The 15150-nt window shown below is 37.1% G+C and overlaps 5 protein-coding genes and 2 long non-coding RNA genes across 10 annotated transcripts; 2 read left to right on the top strand and 5 right to left on the bottom strand.

Moving 5' to 3' along the window:
- Nucleotides 1–839: 839 nt before the first annotated feature.
- AT3G45680 (Major facilitator superfamily protein) lies at nucleotides 840–3137 on the bottom strand. The gene is made up of 4 exons (NM_114437.5): nucleotides 2937–3137; nucleotides 2638–2855; nucleotides 2015–2556; nucleotides 840–1939 (listed from the first exon to the last, which is right to left on the bottom strand). The coding sequence occupies exons 1-4, from the start codon at nucleotides 3028–3030 to the stop codon at nucleotides 1117–1119; spliced, it is 1677 nt and encodes a 558-aa protein (NP_190154.1). The 5' UTR covers nucleotides 3031–3137; the 3' UTR covers nucleotides 840–1116.
- Nucleotides 3138–5767: 2630 nt separating this feature from the next.
- On the top strand, nucleotides 5768–5950 carry AT3G45673 (uncharacterized protein; the record flags this gene model as incomplete). Its single annotated transcript, NM_001125306.1, has 1 exon — nucleotides 5768–5950. One exon carries the CDS (start codon nucleotides 5768–5770, stop codon nucleotides 5948–5950), a length of 183 nt encoding a protein of 60 aa, NP_001118778.1.
- A 951-nt stretch (nucleotides 5951–6901) lies between these two features.
- Nucleotides 6902–7287, top strand: AT3G07235. The gene has a single exon (NR_141308.1). It is a non-coding gene; the product is annotated as an other RNA (long non-coding RNA).
- On the bottom strand, nucleotides 7264–7481 carry AT3G07225. Its single transcript, NR_141307.1, has one exon. It is a non-coding gene; the product is annotated as an other RNA (long non-coding RNA).
- An 84-nt stretch (nucleotides 7482–7565) lies between these two features.
- AT3G45670 (Protein kinase superfamily protein) lies at nucleotides 7566–8705 on the bottom strand (the record flags this gene model as incomplete). The annotated part of the gene is made up of 1 exon (NM_114436.1): nucleotides 7566–8705. One exon carries the CDS (start codon nucleotides 8703–8705, stop codon nucleotides 7566–7568), a length of 1140 nt encoding a protein of 379 aa, NP_190153.1.
- Nucleotides 8706–9585: 880 nt separating this feature from the next.
- AT3G45660 (Major facilitator superfamily protein) lies at nucleotides 9586–12309 on the bottom strand (the record flags this gene model as incomplete). 3 transcript variants are annotated; one of them, NM_001339215.1, is made up of 6 exons in its annotated part: nucleotides 9674–10103; nucleotides 10189–10709; nucleotides 10799–11316; nucleotides 11409–11626; nucleotides 11724–11824; nucleotides 12236–12309. In NM_001339215.1, the coding sequence occupies 5 exons, from the start codon at nucleotides 11818–11820 to the stop codon at nucleotides 9784–9786; spliced, it is 1674 nt and encodes a 557-aa protein (NP_001319690.1). In that variant the 3' UTR covers nucleotides 9674–9783. The 3 variants fall into 3 exon arrangements, with proteins under 3 accessions (NP_190152.1, NP_001326076.1, NP_001319690.1); NM_114435.2 differs by lacking the exon at nucleotides 12236–12309 and having other exon boundaries at nucleotides 9586–10103; nucleotides 11724–11820; NM_001339216.1 differs by lacking the exon at nucleotides 12236–12309 and having other exon boundaries at nucleotides 9616–10103; nucleotides 11724–11950.
- A 285-nt stretch (nucleotides 12310–12594) lies between these two features.
- Nucleotides 12595–15148, bottom strand: NAXT1 (nitrate excretion transporter1). Of its 2 annotated transcripts, NM_114434.2 has the most exons (5): nucleotides 14673–15148; nucleotides 14355–14572; nucleotides 13754–14271; nucleotides 13157–13677; nucleotides 12595–13078 (listed from the first exon to the last, which is right to left on the bottom strand). In NM_114434.2, the coding sequence occupies exons 1-5, from the start codon at nucleotides 14770–14772 to the stop codon at nucleotides 12759–12761; spliced, it is 1677 nt and encodes a 558-aa protein (NP_190151.1). In that variant the 5' UTR covers nucleotides 14773–15148; the 3' UTR covers nucleotides 12595–12758. The 2 variants fall into 2 exon arrangements, with proteins under 2 accessions (NP_190151.1, NP_001327486.1); NM_001339214.1 differs by having other exon boundaries at nucleotides 12595–13677.
- Nucleotides 15149–15150: the final 2 nt, after the last annotated feature.

Here is a 15150-nt window from a genome sequence, read left to right as displayed (position 1 = left end):
GATGCTTTTCTCTCCGATCTAGACATCGATCGTGTTTTTCTTCGATCAATAGATAGTGATGGTGATGTTTTTCTTTCTTGTTAGACGGGTCCAGATACAGAAGTGTAAAAATCAAAATTTTTAGTAAATTAAGGAAATTAAGATCAAATCTTGACTACAACATTTAGATACTGTATTCCGATTTCAAACATAATAGTTATGATTATTAAACCCAAAATATTAATTAAGATATCTTGGAGGTCTCAATCTGAATATGAAAATAATGAAATCTTAGATATGATCCACACCTACCGGCTAGAACATTTAATAAGCTTTTACCACTTATTACTAACCACACAAAAAAAAGTCTATATGGTGATTTAAGTTTGGGATTCATGACACCACTGAATTTTACACTACTGCTTTCAGAAAATGATAGACTTTTTTTTTTTTAATTCGGTAAGATATCAAAAACATATCTTTCATAAAGATCTAATAGAGTAAAATAGTTTCAGTTCCATCTAAATTGAAAGAAATATCAATTCACCGAGAAAGCAAGAGTTAACTTCCACCAAATATATAAATGATTGTTTTTTTGTGGTAAAACAAAAAAAAAAACTAAAAATAACCATATTTTACACATTTTATACTTTTTTAAAAAGACTTTAAATAATTTTGATGATTTTAGAGAAGTTCATATGATTTTTGTAAAATCTATTCAAATCATCTCAAATCCTCTCAAATTCTCCAAAATCATTAAAACTTAAATCTACAAATCGTTTTCAATAACTGTGGATTTTAAGATGGATTTTGAAATCATTAGTTCAATAACACTGAATTTCATGAGATTTTTTAAAATCCATGTTTAAATAACATAAGATTTATAAATTGTACACAAATATCTTAAAATTCCACTTTCAATACACCCCGTAAAATGCATAAGAGGGAAAGGGTAAGATAAGGTCAATTCTTACTTAGAACTTTGATAAGAATCAGATGATGTCTCTCTTGCATCAGTTTGAAAGTATTATTTTCTAAATGTAGTTCCATATGTGAAGTGGTAAAACATACGAAAACACAAAAGCTAACAGGAGAGAATTAATGTAAAGAGAACTAGAATAGAAACATGTTGTGTCTTTACATTGTACCATCTTTTGGATCTTGTTCTTGATCATTATCCTTGAGGTTTCTATATTTGTAGACCCAAGAACACACAAGGAAGTAGCCGAAATTCAAGATTCCTCCAATGACTAAAAGCCAGTAAACATTGTCCACTCTTCCGTGGTTAATGTCATTTGGTAACCACGCTGTGGTCCTCTGGATAAGATCAATGAGAGCTGTGCTCAAATAGAAAGAGATTCCAATCACCACCGAGGTCAATGAAGTCGCGGTGTTCCTCAGAGACTCGGGGAATTCGCCATAAAATAATTCAATATTGGCCGGAAACTGGAAGGCTTCGCCTATACCTACTATCACAAGGGGAGGAAACAACCATAACACTGACATGGGATGACCATTTTCAACTGTTTTCAGCCTCTTTGCTTCTACCACCGCGGAGAGTGCCATGCTTAGAATGGTGAGAACCTGGCCTATACCGACTTTTTGAAGCGGTGTCAGCAACTTATGAGTTAGCTTCTTGTACATTGGAAAGACAAGCCAGTTGTTCATGATGATAACAATGCATGCAGTGATGATTATTATTACTTGGAGGGAACCGGCCGGGACTTTGAAATTAGGACCAAGTCCGCGGTCCGTGACTAGAGCTTGGAGTACAATCAAGCTTGTTTGCATCACCATAGGAGTACTCACGAAGATGATTGATAACCATAGAGGAAAAACTCGGAGAATGGCTTTGAAATCTTCTACTTCTTGTACAGAGCATAGCCTCCAGATGTTGTTAACTGATCCTTCTTTCTGATTTAAATCATCTTTGGTCATCAAAGCGGCGCGGTTCAAGAACCTGCACATGAAAAGGTATTTAAGCGCTATGTGCAAGTGTCAAGAATCAAGTAAGCTTTTGTTTTGATTTTTTCACCTGAAGCTCTTGGATGGCATTGCAGCAGAAGTCTTGACCTCCTTTTCGAGACCATAGTGATGATAGTCTTCTTCGTTGCATGATATTACAGCCTTCCTTTTTACTGTAGCAGAGACTACAACGCGGATTAGACTCGTGAAGGGACTTCCCATTGGTTTGTCATGCTTGTAGTATCTCTTCCCAGAGACAAAAACTATGAAACTGATCAAATTAGCAGCCGCGCAGAGACCAAACCCTAGTTTCCAGCTAGCATTGTCTTGTATATATACAATTGCTGTTGCACCAGTAATAGCTCCAGCGTATAGTGTGAGGAAGTACCAGTTGAAGAAGCTTCCTTGTTCTTTAGGTTTCTCATATTGGTTTGCACCCGCGGATGCCATGGTGAACCGTGTCCCACCTGCTCCAGTGGTCACTAAAGCTAAGGCTGTGTACAAGATCCCGAGGTGGAGTTTTGACGGCGGTGTGCATAGGACTGACCCTGCTTCACACGGCCGAGGTCTCAAGTAGTCCAAAGATGCAATAAGCGTCAAGAGAACGATTCCCTAAACAAACGTTTTCATATACTGGTGAGCTTATCAGACCACAAAAGAGAATTGATGCAACAGAAAGAGTCTTGGACTTACAAGCAGAGAAATGAAAGAAGAGGCCGCGATGACCGGAATGTTTCCAAAGAAAGAATCAGCTAGAATGGCTGCAACAACAGGCAACATGCTGAGACATCCATTGGCAACATTTGAAATCTGAGCAGCAGCGATGCTCTTGATGTTGAACTCTTCGATTAGGAAGACGATCAAATTCATTACCCATCCGAAAGAAGTCACGGAAAGGCCTAACAAAGTAGCTGCACGACATAGAACCCAACATTTGTCAACGTTTTGGTTTCGAAAACATAAAACCAAAACAATAAAAAACACTAGCTAACCGAGCATGAACGGGAAAGTGATCCATCCACCGCGCTTGCTGCCTGGATCGCCAGAGATTTGAGCTTCTTTATCACCAGAGACTAAACTAGCCATGACAGAGAACAGAGGAAACAGAGGAGTTACGTCCACTGTGTTTTATGTGTTATGATGCAGTTAGAAATAAATAACACTAAATAGGTATATATAAGCAAGTACAGAGTAGTTATGTTGTGCAATGATTTGCTAATGATCTTGTTTAGTCCAATTATATAATATTACCTAACCGAATTCTGATATCTCATCAACTATTGTCGTGTTCCCAAATCACGTGGTGAATGTAATAATAAACATGTAGAAAAGGATTTTGCCAGACCTACCACTTTTCCTTAGTATCCACTAATTCATCAATAGTGGCCAGAGAGTATACTTTGCCCACTATACATTCATATCTTATGATCAAAATTTGTCTTTACGCATTCTATTTCATTGATCAGAGAGAAGAAGCTTATTAGTTACTGTGAAATTTTATTTTATTTTTGTTTTTACTTTTTTTTTTTTTTTTTGAATATCATGAAGTTCTGGACTGAAGCCCGTAATCCTCCAGAACCGAAACCACAGCATGTAATATTAGTTTCGTCCCAAGCGTCAGTCGAACCGACAACCTTTAAACTTCGCCTAGGATCTTTACCAATTGAGCTAACGACACTTGGTTTTACTTTTGGTTTTACTTTTGCTATTAGGGATTTTTTTGAGGCTCATCATATCTTCCTCTATATGGATGAATAACAAGATACGTAAAAAAGCTTCCAAAATTATGATACGAACTATGAAGAGGAGGTCTAAACACCATACGTGTATACAACAAACCTATTTTATCTTCTTCCAGCGAATAAGTAACAACTAACAACGACACTTCTTCTTCTGAATTTACAGGTGGTTCAATGGGAGCTACTATGCTTAACGGTCACAACTCACAAGCTCTCTAATGGTGGGTCACCTTCTTCACCAGATGGTAGAGTGGTTGGTTTGATTAACGAGAAAGGTAGAGATAAAATGGAGTCTCCACTAAGATTTAGTGGACTGCATGATCAATCAATGAAAACAGCAACCCCATGAAACCTTGTTTCTTTTATCTTGTTAGTCAAGTCACCACAACTTTCTATGTGAGAATCTCCATATTTCTTGTTGTTTAACAAAAAAAAAAAAGATTAGCAAATGGACTTTAGATTCCGTAGCCTCTGATCATATGATGACCTTTAGAAGTTAATGATCTTTGCTAATTTTACCAACGCCAATGTTGTATATATTACTTACTGTAGCCAGAACAGTAGCGCTTTAGATGGTCTCATAAACCACTCTCGATAAGTCAACTCACAAAAGAACTTACGGTACCTCATACAAACTTATCTCGGTGATTTTAAAGTCTATCAAACAAAATTTGTAATTTGTTTCATGACATATGAGTTTAGCTTCTGAAGGATTTAGTTTGAAGAAATTTTGTAAAATAGTACATCACTTTTTTCAAATAAAATATGGAGAGAAAAAAAGTTATGATTCTGAAAGACCTAACAAGGTAGTTGCACCAAACATATATAACACCCAAAATAATCAACATTTGTCTCAGTGTCTGTGTTTTGTGTTCAAAAATATAAACAATAATCATCTTGGCCGCAAAAAATGATCTAGCCACCACGTTTGCAAAATCACCAGACCTCTAAACTAGCCATGACAGAGAACAAGACGGATCAGGAGTTACTGTCACTTGTGTGGGTTTTTAATTTGTAGACATTTTTTTCTTAATTTAGTATTTTAATTTTGAGTTTAATATATTTTTAAAGAATTATTTCTTATTTTAATTTAATAAAAAAATATAAATATAATATGTCAAATAGCAATTCAAATTAGTGGTTAATTCGTCTTAAACTAAAACGAATAATCGACAAATTCTATTTGATATTAGTCATTATGTAGTCGTTCATTAACTACATATTCATGACAATATTTTCAAGACAAACGTACATGAAAATTTCCGTTTATAGAAAATTCTTCTATATTAAGATATTCTTTTTTTTTCTTTCTATATTAAGATATTCAGAGTAATGATAATATACCTTTAAAAGAATAGATTCAACAATCCCATGATTTAAACAGGAAGAAGACCGTTGACACAAAATCTAATATTGGAGGTTGCACCTTCTTCATCAAATGGTACAGTACTAGCTCTCATGATTAACGAGAGAGGGAGAGATCAAATGGACCCTAGTCTCCACTAACGTTTTGTGGATTGCATGAGTCATAATCTACATGTAATGAAAACACCAACTCATGCAACCCCCTTGCTTTTATGACTGTTGGTGTAATGATATGTTAACTTATCCAATTTATGTACAATATATAACCGAATAAAGAAAACTTATCCTCTGTTGTCGTTTGTCAACTTTAAGTTGGCGAATGTAATAAATGATTTGGCCGGATCTTCAACAGCAGCACGCACTAATCATCAGAAAAACATAGAATACTACAAAGTTTTAAGGAATCTTCATTTAAATTGTCATAATCTAAATTTAATTACGGATTTTGATGATTTGGCCAAAACCAAATTTGTCAGAGATGGATTGAATTCTTGGACAAGGTAAATTAAAATACGATTTGATTTGGTGTTTACGAGTGAGATTGTTACGAATTTCAGAAGACTTTATCTATTGAATAGAAGTTTGATCATTTATACAATATATATGTGTCATTTGTGTAAGATATATAAAAGGAAAGAACAAGAAAGAAACAGTTTCAAAAAACTGAAAAATACTAGCTTTCAATGACTAGAGAGTGAATAATACTTTGAGGTTAGAATATGCTCGTTAGGATCATGAGAAAGCTCAAGACTTCAAACGATAACAAAGGACAGTTTACTTTTAAGATGATGAGTGAGATACCGCAGCTTCTTGTTCATGATCATCATTCATCATCCTTGAGGTTTGTAAAACCAAGAACAGACAAGGAAGTAGCCAAGGTTCAAGACTCCTCCTATGACTAAAACCCAGTAAACATTGTCAACTCTTCCATGGTTTATGTCATTTGGTAACCACGCGGTGGTTCTTTGGATTACGTCGACCAAAAGTCTCCAAATCACTTTACTCCAAATCACTTTAGTTCTAACAGTTATATATATATTGCATAAATCACTTTACTAATTCTTTTTCCTGTCATAGTAGTCCGAATAATAATATATCTCATAAATATAAATATAGTTTTCATATATAAACTTAACTAAACACTTTAAAATGAAGAAAATCCAAAATTTTAATATAAAGAGACTCATATCTATCACTTAGAAATGCATTGGTTGATCATATATAGAAGCATTGTAATAGAATTTGGTTATTTATTTATAAGTAATGATTTTTTTGTGTTTTTATTTTATACATTTTATGACATATTCTAATATAACGTTCTATAAATTAATATTGTCTGTAATATGTTTTAACATATGCTTTATAGTTTTATAAGACTTTTATGATCTTAATTAGTTATAATCAACAGTGAAGACTATAATAATAATAAATACAATTAGTTTGGAAATAAAATCTAAGTTTTAAGAAATAAAAATAAAAATAAAATAAAGGTTTTATTTTGGAAAACAACACCATTCATGACAAAACCTCTGGAAATGTTCTTTTAGTCCAAGAGTTTTGGTTTTCTCGCACTTTTTACCCTAAAAATGCTCTTGAAGAGAGAATGGAGTCTCTCATTCTAAAAATGGTGGAGATAAGTGAGTGCGATGTGTACGTAGAGACTGTGGTGTTGATGTATTGAGATATTCTTAACAACAAGTTAGTTGGTGAAACTGTCATCAAAATCTTGGCTTTCCTTAAGGTAGATATGAACATTGATTTGATAAAGTTTTGTCTTTTATATAGTGAAAATTTTGATTCTGGTTGATAGACTTAAGGCTTGAATTGGGTACAAACCAGAATGATTATGATAGAGTAGATTAGATCCATGTCTCTTTGAATCTTTTAAGTGTTCTTGTTCTGTTTGTGTTTGAGAAAAGTAGAACTTTGTGGACTAATTATTCACATAAACACTGTTTCTGCTGCATCTTTTGTGTGTGGTTTTAGTAGTTATAGTGTTACTTTGTAAGAAATGCTCATTTGATTCATTCACATTGCGTCAAGCGATCTGCTCTGTGATTGTTCTTGACGTTTTCAGTATGTATGGCTGGCCAAATCTGAGAGCTTTTCATGTCTAAATTGGTTTCTCGAGCTCTTTTTCTTTTGTGATGGTTTCAGTCTTTTCTTTTATAGGTTTCTTCAGCTATATTGCTTGACGAGGGAATAAAGTATCGCCTACTATGGCCGGGTCAGAAGGAGCTAGCAATCTCCATTCCAAGATTCCAGCTATGTACAGACACAAAATATGCAAGATCACTGCAAAAAATCTATCTTTTGGTAAAGGAAGGATCTTGGTGAATAGGGAGACTCGGTTTTCGGTGAATTGATACAGTGACTACTCTACTTTGCAACTGCAAACTAATAATGAAACAGAGAACTCAACATGAATCCATTAACAACAATTATAATACTTTACCAAATACTACAAAATACTTGCAGTTACCAATACTACGAAACAGAACTCAATCATAAACAAACTCAATCATAAACAAATCCATTGTGAGAAAACTCTTCATCTGAACAGAGAAACGGATGGTCCACGAGTTCACCGATGGTCCACCTCGAACCAGGCTCCTTAACCAAACACCTCATCAGAAAGTCTTGAGCTTCTGCAGATAACCGAATCGAGATTTGAGGAGTGAGATCACTGTGACCGATCAAATCAACCCAATCATCATGAGCCAAATCACCATATTCTCCCCAAACCCTTTTCCCGGTTAGCATCTCCAAAACAGAACATCCAAACGCGCAAATGTCAACAGCAAAATCCAGAAGCCCACCGCCTATTAACTCCGGAGCCATGTACCTAGTTGTCCCTCTCATGTGCCCACGTCCGTTTCCATACTCTTTAGAACCTTTCTCCATTGATAAACCGAAATCTGCAATCTTTGTCAAAAACCCATTAGACCTAAACCGGTGATCAACAGGGCTGAGTAAGAGATTGTCCGGTTTAATTTCACAATGAATAATGTTTCTGCGGTGAATGTAACTGAGACCAGACAGAACATCTATAGCGAACTGCTTGACATCAAACTCCGGTATCCCTCCTTGATTATCTTCGATCATATCCGCAAGACACTGTCCAGAGCAGTACTCGAGAATCAAATTATATTGATGACCAGTCCCTTCTCGTGCAATTTCATGGCCGTAACAACGAATCACGAACGGAGATTGCAAACTTCTTAAGATCCTTCCTTCGTGCATAAGACTCCAAGCCTTTAAAACATCAGCACTTTTGATCGCTCTCTCTGTTTTGTATATGTCATCTTTACTTGTCGCTAGGTAAACACAACCGTAAGCCCCTTCTCCAAGTAACCTAGATTTCACCCAAGAGGAAATCTTTTTAACTCCTCCGTCGCGAGTTACGGTGGTGGAATGTTTCTGAGAGGCGGATTTGAATGAGACTCCGATTATAGATTCGACACTGCTACTAATACTCTTCTTCTTCTTCTTCAAAGGCGTCCGTGTACGTTTCTTCTTTTTAATGTTCTTCGAGCAACGTCGTACATGGAGAATGATCGGAGAGAGTTTCACAGTCAAAATAGGGTTTTGAGGAAGAGGAGGGATCATCGAGTTGTTGCTTGACGATGAATCAGAAATCTCAGAATCAATCTCCATTCTTCTTCTTTCTCTCGCTTTTCTCTGTAAAAGTTTTCTGATAGCGATGAGAACAAAAATTTCCTTTTTATAAGCTTGGTTTGACTTTGGTCAAAATTTCCTTCTTTTTTTTCATCAGAAAATCTTAGTTAGATTCAGTTTCATTAGTAATTTACTTTAAAATAGTTATAGATAGAGTCGTTAAATAACGGATCAGTGTAACAGTTTTCCTTGTTCGTCTTGTAGTACTTAAGAGTTAAAAAAATGTAATGGTTAGTTTCCGAACAATACTTATTTGTTTTTCTTATTTCTTTAATGAATTATGAATTGGCAGATATTTTTCTCTTAAACTTTTACAGATAAATATAAATAAATAGTCATGGCAATCCATAAATAGACCAATCACATTGTTATCAAAGTCATCGTACTTGAAAGAAAGCCAGATTTCGTTAGCACGAAAGATCAAAATAAACAAGAAAAGCTATGAACAACAACGGAGACATACAATTAGACTTGTCTGCAGAGTGAGTGAGCGAGCGAGAGTAATGTGTTTGTTTCCTCCAACTTCTTATTGGGGATATGTGTAATCCGATTAGGATTAGTAAAATATCTTTGGTGATAGAGTTTATAACCTATATTTTAAGGATTTATGTTTATTTTTTGATAGAGATCATTGTGTATAAATATCATAATTTGTGAATCAATAAAATCAAGTCAGCTCAATATCTAATTCTACACTTCTCAAGTCATCAAACTAAGAAATGTTGTATTTGTGTTTTATTAGTGGATGGAACTCGTTGGAACGGATCAGTTGTTTGCTATGAAAGCAATGGACAAGGCTGTCATGCTTAACCGAAACAAACTAACTACAGTAACTTCAATACCAAGAAACCTTGAGTTTCGCTTTGCTTGACCATACTGGTTTCTCTTCGGAATCACAAAAACACATCGATTATATTACCACAGATTTCGAAATTCATTCTACAACAACAGTTAAAAAAAGGTTTTCAATGCCTACAAATTCGAGATACTTTCAGACAAAGCTCCCGCTTTACAGAACTGCAAATGCTAACAACAAATTACATCTTCCATCTCCACCTTAGTGAGAGACATTTGCATCTTGTTCATGATCAGCATTCTCGAGGTTTCTGTATTTATAAAACCAAGAACACACAAGGAAATAGCCAAGATTCAAGACTCCTCCTATGACTAAAATCCAGTAAACATTGTCAACTCTTCCATGGTTAATATCATCTGGTAACCATGCAGTGGTCTTTTGAATCAGGTCGATCAAAGCAGTGCTTGTGTAGAAACATATCCCAATCAACACCGAGGTTATTGATGTCGCAGTACTTCGCATAGACTCTGGAAACTCTTGATAGCACAGAGCTACATTCCCTGGGAAATGGAAGGCCTCTCCTGCAACCAAAAGACAAAACCAAGAACATAAATAGATGGAACTCACTTCTGAGTCGAATAAAATGATCTGGATCCAATTCCTTACCGATTCCTACTATGACTAGAGGAGGGAATAACCACAAGACTGACATGTCAGCAACAGATGATGATCCGAGAAAATGACCTTTCTGTACTATCTTCAATCGCTTTGCTTCAACTATGGCAGTCACAGCCATGCTTAGAATGTTGAAAACGTGGCCTATTCCCACCCTTTGAATCGGTGTGGGGAACTTCCCGGTTAGTTTTTGGTAAAATGGGTAGAGAAACCGATCGTTGACTATGATAAATAGGCAAGTGGAGAGAAGTGTTATGACTTGGAGAGAGCCTGCAGGGATCTTGAAGTGAGGGCCAAGTCTCCGGTCCATCACCAGACCCTGAAGTACTGTTAATCCTAGCTGCATCGCGATTGGAGTGCTCAAGAATAATATAGCTAACACAAGAGGGATGATTCTTATGACTGCTTTGAAATCTTCTACTTGTTGAACGCTGCATAGTCTCCATTGATTGTGAATTGTGCCGTCTGAATTAACCTCATCATCCTGTTTCAATGCTGCGCGGTTAAAGAACCTGCATACACGAGGATTCGTTAGATGGCCTCAACGAGTCCCTTTCTTGTAAAAATCAGACTGAAATGGCGGTTTTTGAGGTGGTTTTACCTGAAACTCTTTGTGGGCGTTTTCTTTGATTCACTGTGGTAGTCTTTCTCGTTGGTGGAAACCACAGCTTTTCTTTTACGTATGGCAGCGAAGATGACACGAAGTAAACTTGTGAAGGGACTTCCCAAAGGCTTGTCATGCTTGTAGAATTTTTTCCCCGAGATGAAAACTATCAAGCCTAACAGATTAGCAGCTACACACAGACCAAACCCGAAACTCCAGCTAATGTTTTCTTCGGCGTAGACAATGGCTGTTGCACTTATAGAGGCAGCTAAATACCATGTGAAGAAAAACCAGTTGAAAAAGCTGCCTTGGTCTTTAGTTTTTTCGTACTGGTTCGCACCAGCGGTGGCCAAGGTAAACCGTAGCCCACCTGCTCCCACACAGCCTAGAGTTATTGCTGTGTAAAGGACACCGAGCTGGATGTTCGTAGGGGCTTGACATAACTTTGATGCTGTTTCGCAGGCTTGGGGTCTTAAAGAGTCAAACAAAGTGGTTAGAGCCAGCAGAACTACGCCCTGAGCAAGGAGTAGAATTGGTGAGTTCTGTTTGAGAATTTCGAAGAGAGGAATTGATGAAAACAAATGAGAGTGAGTCAAATCAACTTTACCACTAGAGAAATGAATGATGAAACCAAGATAACAGGAATTGTTCCGAAGAAAGAATCCGCTGCAATGGCTCCAATGGCAGGGAACATAAAGGTAAAACCACTGAAAATGTTGAGAATCTTCGCAGCTGCGATGCTCTTCATGTTGTACTCTTCGATCAGGTAGACAATCAAGTTCTGTAACCATCCCAACGTAGCTAATGTTAGGCCGAACAACGTTACTGCGACAAAGAAACTAGCTTCAATATACATGAACTCTCTTCTTCTTCTGTGGCTTTATATAGTTATGCAACAATGAAAACATAAAAACTACATTACCTATCATAAACGGGAAGGTGATCCTGCCGCCAGAGCGTCTGGTGCTAGAATCTGCTGACTTCAGAGCTTCTGCATCGCGGGAAACTGAACCAGACATATTTCTAAAGAACAACAAGTGATGTTCCACTAAGTTTTCAACAATTGCCAGAAAAAAAAGCATATATATAAATAAGCCAATGAAACAACAACGAGAATGATTCAAACTGATGATCACAATATTTTTATTCTCCATGTGCAGCAGCCTCTAGTCTCACAAGAAAAACTAAAAAACTCACTGTGGTCGTTGCTGGGAGTTAAACTATCACTGTCAGCTTATTATAATATAACAGCATGTGTGAAAGCAAAACCTCGGTCAAGCTAATAACATTCAATAAGTCAACTTAACATGTCATGTAGAGGAATAACTAGCTTGAGAAAGACCAATTTGTCTTTTAGTACTAAGGAATTACATTAACAATGCAAGTAGCCCACAAAACAATCAACAAGTTATTGAATGATAATAGACTACTCACCGGGACAAGCTTTGATGCTACCGATGCATTATTGTTCATCCAAGATTCACCATATCCCCATTCATCTTAAGAAGAATAATGCTTTGTCATCCTATAAGTAGTAATCAACTTTTCTAGATTCTCCATCACATTCTTTGTCACCTGTTCCTTTTTAAAATGGTTGTCTTCCGCATATTCAGATTCACCATCTTCCTTAATCATAACTCCTGCAAAAATATTCACTAATGTCATGAGTGTCTCTGTCAAAGACAGAAAACATCAAAAAGCAGCCCGAGAATCACAAGATTGTTATCTTAGGCACTACAGAAGCATCACAAGCTCAACATCAATTGTGTTACTGGTTTGTACTCAGGAATCACAGAAACAAAACGATTATATTACCACAAATTTCCAAATCAATTCTACATATGAAAAACTGTTTTTCAATGGCTACAAATTGGAGATACTTTCAGACAAAGCTCTCTGTAAAGAAATGCAAATGATAACAACAAAGGACATGTTCTTTCTTTCTCCAGCTTAAAGATCAGTGAGAGACATTTGCAGCTTGCTTATGATCATCATCCTTGAGGTTTCTGTATCTGTATAGCCAAGAACACACAAGAAAATAGCCAAGATTCAAGACTCCTCCTATGACTAAAATCCAGTAAACATTGTCAACTCTTCCATGGTTTATGTCATCTGGTAACCACGCCGTGGTCCTTTGAATCAGATCTATCAAAGCAGTGCTTGTGTAGAAACATATCCCAATCACCACCGAGGTTATCGATGTTGCGGTGCTTCTCATAGACTCTGGAAACTCTTGATAGCACAGAGCTACATTCCCTGGGAAATGGAAGGCCTCTCCTGCAACCAAAAAACAAGAACATGGTCGGATTGATCTGAACTCGTAGAATGAATTATTATCCGGAATCAAATCCTTACCGATTCCTACTATGACTAGAGGAGGGAAGAGCCATAAGACTGACATGTCAGCAACAGATGATGATCCGAGAAAATGACCCTTCTGTACTATCTTTAATCGCTTTGCTTCAACTATGGCAGTCACAGCCATGCTTAGAATGTTGAACGCATGGCCTATCCCAACTCGTTGGAGCGGTGTGAGGTGCTTTCCCGTTAACTTTTGGTAAAATGGATAGAGAACCCTATCGTTGACTATGATAAATAGGCAAGTGGAGAGAAGTGTTATGACTTGGAGAGAGCCTGCAGGGATTTTGAAGCTAGGACCAAGCCTCCGGTCCATCACCAGACCTTGAAGAACTGTTAAGCTTAGTTGCATTGCGATTGGAGTGCTCAAGAATATTGTGGCTAAGGCGAGAGGGATGATTCTTATGACTGCTTTGAAATCTTCCACTTGTTGAACGCTGCATAGTCTCCATGGATTGCGAATTGTGCCATCTGGTTTTACCTCGTCTTCCTGTTTCAATGCTGCACGGTTAAAGAACCTGCGTATTTGAAAACTCATTAGAACGGCCTCTCAGTGCAAGAATGAAACTGCGGTTTTCGAGCCGGTTTTTCTACCTGAAACTCTTTGTGGGCATTGTGATTGATTCATTGTGGTAGTCTTTTTCGTTGGTGGAAACCACAGCTTTTCTTTTGCGTAATGCTGCGAAAATGACGCATAGTAGACTTGTGAAGGGACTTCCCAAAGGCTTGTCATGCTTGTAGAATCTTTTCCCCGAGACGAAAACCAAAAAACTGAAGAAATTAGCGGCTACAGACAGACCAAACCCAAGGGTCCAGCTGATATTGTCTTCGGTGTAGACAATGGCGGTTGCACTTATAGCTCCGGCTAGATATGTTGTGAAGAAAAACCAGTTGAAAAAGCTTCCTTGGTCTTTAGTTTTTTCATACTGGTTCGCACCAGCAGTTGCTAATGTGAACCGTGTCCCACCTGTTCCTATAGAGGCTAGAGTTATGGCCGTGTAAAGGACTCCGAGCTGGGTTTTCGAAGGAGACTGGCATAGTATTGAAGCTGTTTCGCAGGGTCTAGGTCTTAAAGTGTCAAGTGAAGCAGTTAGAGTCAGTAGAGCTACACCCTGGTCAAGAGTAGAATTAGTGAATTTCTGTTTCAGAGAGAAACTGATAAAAACAAATGTCAAGGACTCTTTATTAACTTTACCATAAGAGAAATGAAAGCTGAAACTGAGATAACAGGAATGGTTCCAAAGAAAGAGTCAGATGCAATGGCTGCAACAGCTGGAACCATACAGATACAACCACTAACAATATTAGCAATCTGAGCCGCTGCAATGCTCTTCACGTTGAATTCCTCGATCAGGTAGACGATCAAGTTAAGTAACCAACCCCACGCAGCTATTGTCAAGCCTAACAACGTAGCTGCACCATAGAAAGATAAGATAAATTCAACTTCTTCTTCCAAGCTCTAATGGTTATGAAGTTATGAGAAATATAAAAACAGAGAAACAGAATCTCTCACCTATCATAAACGGAAAGGTAATCCAACCTCCACCACGGCGTTTGGTGCTTGAATCTGCTGATATCGCTGTTTCTGCATCGCCAGTAACTGAACTAGCCATGTCTCAAAATCAAGCAGAAATCTTTCACTATTTTTGTCAACAATGGCCTGAAATTCTGAAACATATATACAGTATAAGTAATAATACAGCAATGATGACTTTCTCGGGTCCACGATATTTTATTCTCCATGCGCAGCAGCTTCAAATAAAGAAACATTAAGAAAGTAAAACAAAAACTCAAAGGTTTCCGTTGATGCAAGTTGAGCCATCACTGTCTGCTTCGTAACAGCCTGTGTGAAGACAACATTATTTCCAACCCAACGTTTTAGAAGTCAACTCTAAATTGTCAGACAAAGGATATTACAATATTACTAAAGAAAGACACATTTGTGCCTAATTATTGCTAAGGAATTGACCATTTCTACTTCAATAATGCAA

Source organism: Arabidopsis thaliana, chromosome 3, assembly GCF_000001735.4.
Source record: "Arabidopsis thaliana chromosome 3, partial sequence".
Lineage (NCBI taxonomy): Eukaryota > Viridiplantae > Streptophyta > Magnoliopsida > Brassicales > Brassicaceae > Arabidopsis > Arabidopsis thaliana.
Note: the sequence above shows the minus strand (reverse complement) of the source record. Positions and strands in the feature narration are given on the sequence as shown.

What these genes read in the sequence shown, in the direction of transcription:
- AT3G45680 (NM_114437.5), bottom strand. Translation starts at nt 3,030, where the DNA reads ATGGCTAGTTTAGTCTCTGGTGATAAAGAAGCTCAAATCTCTGGCGAT. An exon ending in CACTTTCCCGTTCATGCTCG is followed by an intron (nt 2,856 to 2,936) that starts GTTAGCTAGTGT and finishes TATGTCGTGCAG; the next exon opens with CTACTTTGTTAGGCCTTTCC. An exon ending in CTTCTTTCATTTCTCTGCTT is followed by an intron (nt 2,557 to 2,637) that starts GTAAGTCCAAGA and finishes ACGTTTGTTTAG; the next exon opens with GGAATCGTTCTCTTGACGCT.
- NAXT1 (NM_001339214.1), bottom strand. Translation starts at nt 14,772, where the DNA reads ATGGCTAGTTCAGTTACTGGCGATGCAGAAACAGCGATATCAGCAGAT. An exon ending in TACCTTTCCGTTTATGATAG is followed by an intron (nt 14,573 to 14,672) that starts GTGAGAGATTCT and finishes TCTATGGTGCAG; the next exon opens with CTACGTTGTTAGGCTTGACA. An exon ending in ATGCCCACAAAGAGTTTCAG is followed by an intron (nt 13,678 to 13,753) that starts GTAGAAAAACCG and finishes TCAAATACGCAG; the next exon opens with GTTCTTTAACCGTGCAGCAT.